Below are 10,100 nucleotides of genomic sequence, written 5' to 3'. Positions count from 1 at the left end.
ACCTATTGCAAAATTTCTATACCACAACATTTTATGACCTGCTTGGAGAGGAAAACCAATGGGGTAGTCACTGTAGTGTTATCTTTCATAACTTAACTTTATTCTTTTTATAGGATGAAGTGCAGGACCCACCATTTCTAGTAAAAAACCCATACATATGTTTCTTAGAAAAAAAAATCTGTTATTTTTTCTTAAAATGAAGCGATACACAAACAGAAGATCTTGTGTCTTTTCATTTTTACAAAAAACTTCAAAAAACACCTTATTCCCAACAGACAGTGAAGTGGGGGCATGTAAACCCTCAATTCACAGACCTCTAAGGAAAGACCATTAAACATGTTTAAATCATCAACTTACAAAGCTGAATTCTCCACCACCAGCTCCAGCGTCAGCCTTTTTGTCACCACCAGCTGTAAAAACATTGTAAATGAGCCGCATCACAACAAAACCAAAATAGTGTGTTTGCGACCAGCATGGATCCAGACCAACCTGCGCATCCCGCAGTCTGATCAGGATCCATGCTGTTCGCTATGAGTTTCTCTACTTGTAACAGAGTTGGTAAGTGAACAGTATGGATCCTGATCAGACTGCGTGGATGCGCAGGCTGGTCTGGATCCATGCTGGTCACAAATGCACAATGTTGGATTTGTCATGACGCAGCTCAAATAATCAATAGAAATTTATTCGGAACACAACTACAAATGTGTCTATAACAGACTTCCCGAAAGTTGAAAAAAACTGTCAGACATTTGGTCTGACAAACCATGAAAATCTGCCGGACCGAAACAAAATCTGTCGGACCAAATAAAATTGATCAAAATCAAAGAAAAACTTGTGTTTGTATTTCTAAGACACTTTTTGTTTTTTATTTTTCCGCCGTAAAAATCGGCACAATCTGTACAGCGCATTTTCATCTCCTCCCTGTCATACACCAATGATTCGTGGTTCTGCTTCCATTTTTCATTAAATTTTGTCTCAGGTCTATTCTTTTCATCCTTTTATTGCTGTTCTGCGCACTCTTCTGACGTAGATTTTCGTTTTTTCCTAGGTTTGGCACCTTTAGCGACGCCATTTTGTATACATGCGGCTTGGATAAAAGCCGGACAGTCGGACCGATCCGGAATAAAAAATTGTCGGACCTGATCAAAATTTATCGGACATGTCCGTCGGACCGACGTATTTCGGGAAGTCTGCTATAATAAAAATGTAATGTACTATTTCATTATATACAGTAACAGATAGGTCAACATTAAAATATTATTATGACATTATGTAGTGTCATTTGGTCATTCATTTCAGGTAGCCAGGTTCTTAAGAATCGTATTAGGGAAAAATTAGAAATAAATTCTACAGAACATCAGAGTACAAAAGGACACCTCCAATCAGAAGGAAGTCATTACAGTACCTTGGCAAGAAAGTTTGTGCCAAAGGCCGATTGTTCTAGGAAAGTACAGCTTTGAAAATCAAATTTCTAAACAAGTTGCAAACATTATGTATAATATAGTGTTCTTACGTGGTCCTGCTGCACGCCTATATTCCTGTCTGTCTTGAGCCTGGGACCTTTGGCCCTCACCACCTACAATGTATAAGAAATTAAGAATCATTATTTTTAATGTCACTCCCTACAAAGGGAAACAATTCAACAACCATAAACAATAGCATGCTGATTCTTCAGTTTTATCAAAAGTACAGTCAACAGAATGACCACTTTAGTAGAACATTTGGAAAGGTCTATTAGCAATATGAAGAGCTTACAACTGAAATTTATATCAGATTGACGACTTTGATATAAACTGGATTTTTTAAAGTGAAATTTACACACAATACAAATGGCAAACAAACAAATCATACAAACAGAAGTTTGATAAATATGAACTTCCAGAATCTATTGATATAAGTCAAGAAAAAAACAAGCCTATGGAAAGAACGCTCCACTTTTTCTCAATGCCCGATATGATAAAGAAGTAGGAAAGAGGACAAAATTTTGTAACAGTGCATGGCAAGATCACTGTACGACAGACGCACACACAGGTGAATGGTTATATGCCACTCTATCTCGGATGGTTTGACGGCATACAAATTTTTAAGCAACACTCTGTTGCCATATCAAAATCAATATTCAAGTTCAACAACATACCATAGGATTCTTTAGGTCTTGGCCTGGCTGTCTCTGGCCTGGTTTGACGTTTCAATGTTGCTGGGACAATTTCTGCGGGCAGATGCAGAAAGTCACGTAGATATTGTATACCCTCATTGGTGAGGTACCAGTAAAAATGTCTCCATGCAAACTGTTCTGTTACATAACCCCGTGATTTCAAAGACTGAAAGAACAAAAGCAAAAATCATATATAATCAATATAATTTAGGTTTTGATAAAGTAATATGTCCCAATATCACAGATGCCCTCCATTTTATCAGCCTTTCGCAGTGGTATAATTACATATGCATGTATTTCATATAGGTAAGTATTATGAGAGACGATCCAGAAATACATGGACTTTGTTCAAATCTGTAAATTACCATGGCACGTCATCCATCTGAACCTTCAACTGTACATAGGTGTGGCTGGTAGAAGTTGTAACTCCTCAAGTCTTGAGTTTCCAGGAAAATGTGCCGTCAACAGGCCCAGTGACCTTTTGACCTAAAAAAAGGGTGTGCAGGCAGTGTCAAGGTGCATCTACATATAAGGATCGTAGGTCAAGGCTCTTTGCTTAAATAAACAGTGGTCTAAAAGACTTTTTTGTTACTACAGGTCCGAGTGACCTGGACATCATGAATGAAAATGAGTAAGGCAGGTAGAACTCGTCAACATGCATTTGCATACAGTTTCAGTGAAATAGCTTTAAAAGTATTTAAAGACCATAAAAAACATTTGCTAGTTAAAGTATATTGTACTCACAAAAATATTTAGTACAAAAACTGAATGTTTCTAGCTTTGTGATAATTTATATATCAGCACCACTATGCAACAGAGCAGTGATGGCCCATTAAGAATAAGATTCACCAGCAAAGTACTTACTGTCAAAGCTTTAATCACATGCAAGTTTGGAACATCTATTTCTGGATGTTTAGGTGCTGTGAAGTCTTTCTTGGCTACAAGAACTCCCTCCTTGAACAAGTACTCGTAGATAGACACTCGGTTCTTCTTTGGCATCAACATCCTGGTAAATACAGAAAAAACTTGATTAAATAGAGGATATTTGTTTGGTTCAGTGTAAGATCGGAATATATTTCACCGAGAGAAATATGAACTTTTGGTGTTCACAAGGTGAAATATATTTCGATCTTACACTAAACTAAACAAATTTTCTTTTTATTACCTGCAAAGAAACGTTTTAAAAAGACATTAAACCTAATACTGAATGAAAAGCGCGCCAAAAAATAAAACAACGTGACGTCATTTACGACGTCACGTCATTAAGTTGGTACCCAGTTCTGTGTACGCTGGTATTTCACTGAAACAACGTAAGGGGCTTAAATTCAAAACAGTGAAATTATCAAAGTGGTAATTTCACTGTTTCAAACAGTGAAATTACCAGTTTTAATTCACTGATATATTTCTATAAACCACCGAAAAGCATGTAATAAAATATTATTTATATAGGCAACACGTGTTGCTGAATTTGTGTGATAAAACTGCCCAGGTTTGAATTCTGAACAGCATGTTTGAAGTTTTAACTCATTCAGCTGTGTACACTGATTTTCCACTTAACCGATATAATGATAACAGATGACACACAGTGGATGCCAGATAAATTGTGGTAACAACAGCTGAGCTCACAATTTTTTGCTTACCTAAGCATCAAACCTTTATCAATAATAGAAACATTCATGACTATGTTTTAAAAATTTCTAAACTATAGTCGACACACTTCTTTATCGTCAATTGTATTTGAACCAGCTAATCATGCCTCATTTATAAAACACAATTTTATAGCTATTCAAATTTTCTTTGCCATCTCTTTGCGACCACATTGTCAATATAAATACAAAATGGCTATTAATGGATGTGCATACTTTTCATCACAATTTAACTGTGATTTTTTTTCAATGGACTATGGATGCATCAAGTCTCGTACTAATTTTCATGAATTTTTTTACTTGCGATGATATTAAATAAATACAGTTATGAACTTATTTATGCCAAGTCAAAGTATTAAAAAATCATGATGATGACAATATTCTGACGATCTATCTTCCACTTCACCTGTACAATGTTGTTATGATAAATAGATGACAGATGACAAACAGAGGAATGGATGGATGCCAGATAAATTGTGGTAACAATAGTCCTAATTATAAGACCTATACATAACCTATTTCATATTTATCATTCATTAATCTGATATTTTACATTTTTCATTTTCCATATTACGTTAGGTCTTAACAGATCTTTGCAAAATTGTGTAGCAAAAAAATTGACATTAGACATTGATTTAGATCTAATGCATTTAAACAATTAAAACAGCGTGTATTTACATTAATTTTGACCTATTTATGAACAAAACTAAAAAATAAATACCTTTTAACAAAATAATTGAACTGTCACATGCGAAAAGTCATGATTAAATCCTCTAATTTAATAAAATACCTTGTACAGCCAATATACAAATGGCCGCCATACAGTGCGCATATCTAATTGGCTAATTCAAATGCAAGCGATTAAATGAGTCCAGAAGTTTCTAACGGAATATTTTTTCAACGAAATAATTGCCCGTGCACCGTCAGTGTGTTCGAATATATTTTTCTGTTCAAAAAATTGGAATCAATCTGTAAAACGCTTTACTTAACCAGTAGGGCCCATGAGCGAAATAGATTGATATCTATATTTTATTTTTAATTGATAAGTACATTGTTTGAAAGTTTTTGTTAATGATAGACCATGCAATTGAAAGAACAGAAGATAGGCTTTTGAATAAAGCTTGAAAGGCAAGTCAACAAACATTTTTTTATTTTTCAAAATGCTACGGGTTTATGAGCAATAACTATTAGACGTCAGGCTTGACCAACATAAAACTATAACAAGCCTGTAACGTCTAATCTATTGGACTATGGTAACAATAGCTCGCAACTTTGTGCTCGGGTAGGCTTAACCTTTATCAACCATAGAAACATTCATAATTTTTTTTTTTAATGTTTTTTTTTTAACCAAGTTGACACCCCCCTTTTAATTTAAATTTTAAATTTGAATGAGCAAACATGCCCTCAATATAAAAGAAAAATTTTTTTACCCAATTAAAATTTTTCCCTTTGCCATCTTTTTGCGACCCCCCATTGTCAAAAAATTGGGATAAAAATGGCTTTTAATGGAGGGGCCCAATATTTTTATATCACAACTTTATTTATGTGATTTTTTTTTACCTAGAGTCTTGAATTTTTTAAATTGCAATGATAAAGTAAATAAATATAGTTCTCTATGCTAGGGCCATTTCAAGAAAAGAAGGTTTAACACATGAATTTTCCTGTGGACAGATTCTAAAACTAAGTAAAAGGGTTCCTTATTTTTATATATTCAGCCTTTACTTTTTTATCATTAGAAATTTATTGTACGGTCGCACCATTTCCAGGTACGTAAAATGTTCCTGAACACAGTTAGAACCGATTTATTCTACCACTATTTCGCAACTTCCATTGAAATGTTTCAAAGAAAGGTGTTAGCATAGTGGGTATGACTGTACATAGGTAAGGACAAGAGTCGATAGCTCTCTGTATTTCCATTGATTATCTAACAATTAATCTCATTTTTTTCTTGCAATAAAGCATCAAACTACGTGACACTGAATCTAGATGACTTTTGCTCAATTCCGTGAATTAATTAATCGTTGCGTATTGATGATAATTTCAGATATTATAAGGAATAAATATCATACTTGCTGATGTTTTTCACCTAAACCGGAAAAGGAAGTTGAATTTGTATCATTCGGAAACCTTCGGTATTTTCTTATCAAGGGAAGTAACCGCCACAAGTTTGTCACCCAGTCTTTACACAGTAAGCTCCCTTCAACTATTATGTACTTATTCGTATTTATTATGTATTATTTAGATTTTTAGTTTAAACATATTTTATTGCATTAAATACATGTTTACAAACATATCATACAAATAATGAGTATATATCAAAATGCAAATGGGTTGGGCAACAAGTTCTTACAACATTAGATTAAGCCCTTCCCATGTATTATTTAGAGAAACTAATATGAAAAAGGCAAAGCCTCAAAGCGAGCTCGATGCACTTTTTACGTGAAATAGTATGAAATAATCGCTCAATTTTATTTCAAATGCAGTAACGAGTGCGTGTGACGTCACACGTACTGTGTTAAATATGGCTCCGCCCCTGTCGTGAAATGAATAACGAGTTTTGAAAACGTTGATTTGATTTAAACATATTTTATTGCCAAAAATAAGACATATACATACATGAGACAGTTACAATACAATGACATGACATATTTGGCAAAAGGGTTGACCCACAAGTTCTCTCAACATTAGCAACGGGTCTTCCCTGATGCAATAAATTACAATAACTTATTTTACAAGAATGACTGTCAGTTAGATAGAAGTAACAAAACTCACACATATATAGTACTTGGCTTTAAAAATGATTTTTAGGTAAGAAAGAACAATAAAAAAAAATGATTGGGTGTACATGTTCTCTAGCTGAATGGTATTTAACGATGTTAACTGATTTATATATATTTGCGTTACAATGACTTAGAAAACATGTACATTTGCCGAATATACCAAAATTCAAAAATAGATTTTGAGAAAATGAAAATATAGAAGAAAAAAAATAGAAGAAGAAAGAAAAGAATCTTGTCTATTGTTTTGCAAAAAATGAAAGAAAATACATTAACATTTATTGAGATTGTGCTGGTTTGTTTTCAAAATCAAAAGCGTTTTGCTTACTTTTTATGAAATGCTGAACAGTCAAAAATATTTTATTATTATTTTCTAAAGACAACTCTTTGTTACCAACTAAAAGTAATTGGACATTTAAAGGGTGAAATTGCCTTAATTCGTTAAAAAGATCGATTCTCTCATTTCGATATTTCGGACAAGTAAACAAAAAATGGTTAACATCTTCTATCTCATAACCGCATGAACAATTTGCATCCTGTGACAAGTGATTGCAGAAATAAGTGGAAATTTAAGTTACTGCATGCATTTCTCAGTCTGCAGTGTAAAACTGAGAGTTTTCTTTCACCTGTAAGGTACCATTTTGGAGTGTCTGTAGATCGAAAGGTTGATTTCTTTAATAGAGATTTAAAATGTGACAGAGTTTCTACAGATCTTGTTTCAGGTTGCAAGTTGTTCCATAGCATTACGGACGAAGGCACAAAAGAAGAAGAAAATATATGAGTCCGTCTGTTTAAAGTTGCAAAGTCATCTGAGTTTCTAAGATTGTATTGGTGTTGTATTATGAACTCTTTCTGGAAAAATATTACTTAAATAATCAGGAACGTCTCCATTATGAATTCTATATATGTTAAAATAAGTTTTTGGTACGTTCTTCTATCAGATAGTGAGAGCCAATTAATTTCTTTATATAAAATTTTGGAGAGAAACTGAACGGGTTAGGCCGCTTACGATTCTGGCTGCCTCATGCTGTATTTTATCTAACGTATCTTTTTCATAATTTGTACACCCATCCCAGACTACAGAAGCATATTCTAAAAGAGGTCTAAGAAATGAAATGTAAATTTGGTTTAGGGTTTCCCCGATAATGTTATACTTTTAATATGATCGTGCCATTTTCCATTAGAACTAAAAGTTAAGCCTAAATGTTTATGACTTTCAACAAATTTTACCGGTATGCCATCAAATTGTAATTTTGGATTGTTAACGTTGGATTGTAAAGTAAAAATAATCGCTTCTGTTTTGTTAGGATTAAAATCTACAAGCCAATTTTTAGACCATAAGTTCATCAAAGCTAAATCATGATTAATAATTCCTTCTAGATCGAATATTGATGATGTTGTACAAGACAAAGAGGTGTCGTCTGCAAATAAAACGAGTTTATACATAGCAAATTTTCTACAATATCATTAACGTAAACAAGGAAGAATAATGGCCCAAGCACCGAGCCTTGGGGACCCCTGCGTTTACAGTCAGTGGTTGTGATAAAGAAGAAACCCTACAAAGACCTTTTGACTTCTATTAATTAGATAAGTTTCAATCCATTTCAACAAGTTACCTTTGATACCATTTTTCTGAAGTTTCAGAAGAAAAACCCTTGTGCCATACTCTGTCAAACGCTTTAGATATGTCACAAAACACTACACAAGTAAATGTTCTATCATCTAAAATTTAACTATTTGGTGATATATATCTAATAATTGAAAAATTCGTTGAATGACCTTGAAGGAAACCCCTGACTGTTTTTGAATAAATCAAATTATTGGCTATTAAATGATTGTATATAATGTTTATAAACAATTCTCTCCATTAATTTCCTATACAACTTAATAAAGAAATCGGACGATAATTTTGAAGTTAAATTTTATCACCTTTCTTAAAAGAGGCATTAATACAATAGCGGATTTCCATATGGAAGGAAATATACACTCTGACTAATGACCTATTTAGTAATAAACATAGGGGTTTTACACACAAGTACTACATATATTTTTTTGAAGCAATTTTATGACTAATAAGATCTTCAACCGACTGCCTTATTTTACATCTAAAATTCCTTTAATAATATCAACTGTTACTTCATTTTCGGTTATAGCTATTTCAGAAATAATAGAATGCGGATAATCATCTAAAGTGGGAAGGGTCTTGTCCGTATCGTTTAAATGAGAAATGGACGCAAAATATTGGTTTAAGCAATTGGCCTTCTCTAAGTCTGAGAAATTATAATGATTCTGTTCCATCGTTATTTGTAGTCTTTAAAGGCGGAATAATTTCTGAACATCTTTTTCTGTTTTTATGAACTGGCGTATTAACTTCCAATATTGTTTAGGATTATTTGCATTTGTTTCTATTAAAAGTGTTCTCTAAATTAGAATAAAACTTTTCTTTGGCATTTTTCTTTAGATTGTTTTACTTTGTTCCTTAAATGTTTATACATTGTCCAATGGTTAGTATTTTTTGTAGAAATTGCTATTGATTTTTGTCTATCCCTTTTTCTTGAATATAATCTAATTTTGGAGTCGTACCATGGTTTATCATACGGCCGAATTGTTACTTCTTTATGTGGAATAAATTTCTCCGTAATTTCGATTAACTTTTCTGTAAATAGAACAGCACCATCGTCAATATTCATATTATTAATAAAATTCCAATTTGTATTTGATATACAGTTATTTAAACTATTAAAATCAGCTTTATTGTATAACCAGACTTTTTTTTTATTGTTTTATGACATCTTAAAGAGATTTTAAAAATATATTTTGTTGCTTTATGGTCGCTAATGTTAGAAGGGAACTGGTAACACGTCACTGTGTAAACATATTAAAACCATCAGATATGAGTATAGGGTCTATAAGTGTAGATATAGAGGATATTTGTTTAGTTCAGTGTTAAGATCGGAATATATTTCACCGAGTGAGCACCAAAAGGTATATTTCACGAGTGGCGCAGCCACGAGTGAAATATGAACTTTTGGTGTTCACAAGGTGAAATATATTTCGATCTTACACTAAACTAAACAAATTTTCTTTTTATTATATGCAAAGAAACGTTTTAAAAAGACATTAAACCTAATACTGAATGAAAAGCGCGCCAAATAATAATACAACGTGACGTCATTTACGACGTCACGTCATTAAGTTGGTACCCAGTTCTGTGCACGCTGGTATTTCACTGAAAACAACGTAAGGGGCTTAAATTCAAAACAGTGAAATTATCAAAGTGGTAATTTCACTGTTTCAAACAGTGAAAATTACCAGTTTTATATCACTGATATATTTCTATAAACCACAGAAAAGCATGTAATAAAATTGAATTTGTTACTCTAGTTGGTGACGAAATAACATTTGTAAGATTGTATAAAAAGCATGATTTGTTTAAGATAGGTATTGTCTATTAGTTGGTTCTCATTAATGTCACCTACAATTGCTATGTTTTTCATATTTTATCTAAAGCATTGTCAATCA

General features: G+C 32.8%; 1 protein-coding gene across 1 annotated transcript; it reads right to left on the bottom strand.

The window, feature by feature from the left end:
- Positions 1 to 291: 291 nt before the first annotated feature.
- On the bottom strand, positions 292 to 5,999 carry LOC132741769 (small ribosomal subunit protein eS10-like). Its single transcript, XM_060730026.1, has 5 exons — positions 5,871 to 5,999; positions 3,020 to 3,161; positions 2,138 to 2,321; positions 1,514 to 1,576; positions 292 to 410 (listed from the first exon to the last, which is right to left on the bottom strand). The coding sequence occupies exons 2-5, from the start codon at positions 3,158 to 3,160 to the stop codon at positions 349 to 351; spliced, it is 450 nt and encodes a 149-aa protein (XP_060586009.1). The 5' UTR covers position 3,161; positions 5,871 to 5,999; the 3' UTR covers positions 292 to 348.
- Between the last annotated feature and the right edge of the window lie 4,101 nt (positions 6,000 to 10,100).

This window comes from Ruditapes philippinarum, unplaced genomic scaffold, assembly GCF_026571515.1.
Source record: "Ruditapes philippinarum isolate M1 unplaced genomic scaffold, ASM2657151v2 ctg13217_1_1_1_1, whole genome shotgun sequence".
NCBI lineage: Eukaryota > Metazoa > Mollusca > Bivalvia > Venerida > Veneridae > Ruditapes > Ruditapes philippinarum.
Note: the sequence above shows the minus strand (reverse complement) of the source record. Positions and strands in the feature narration are given on the sequence as shown.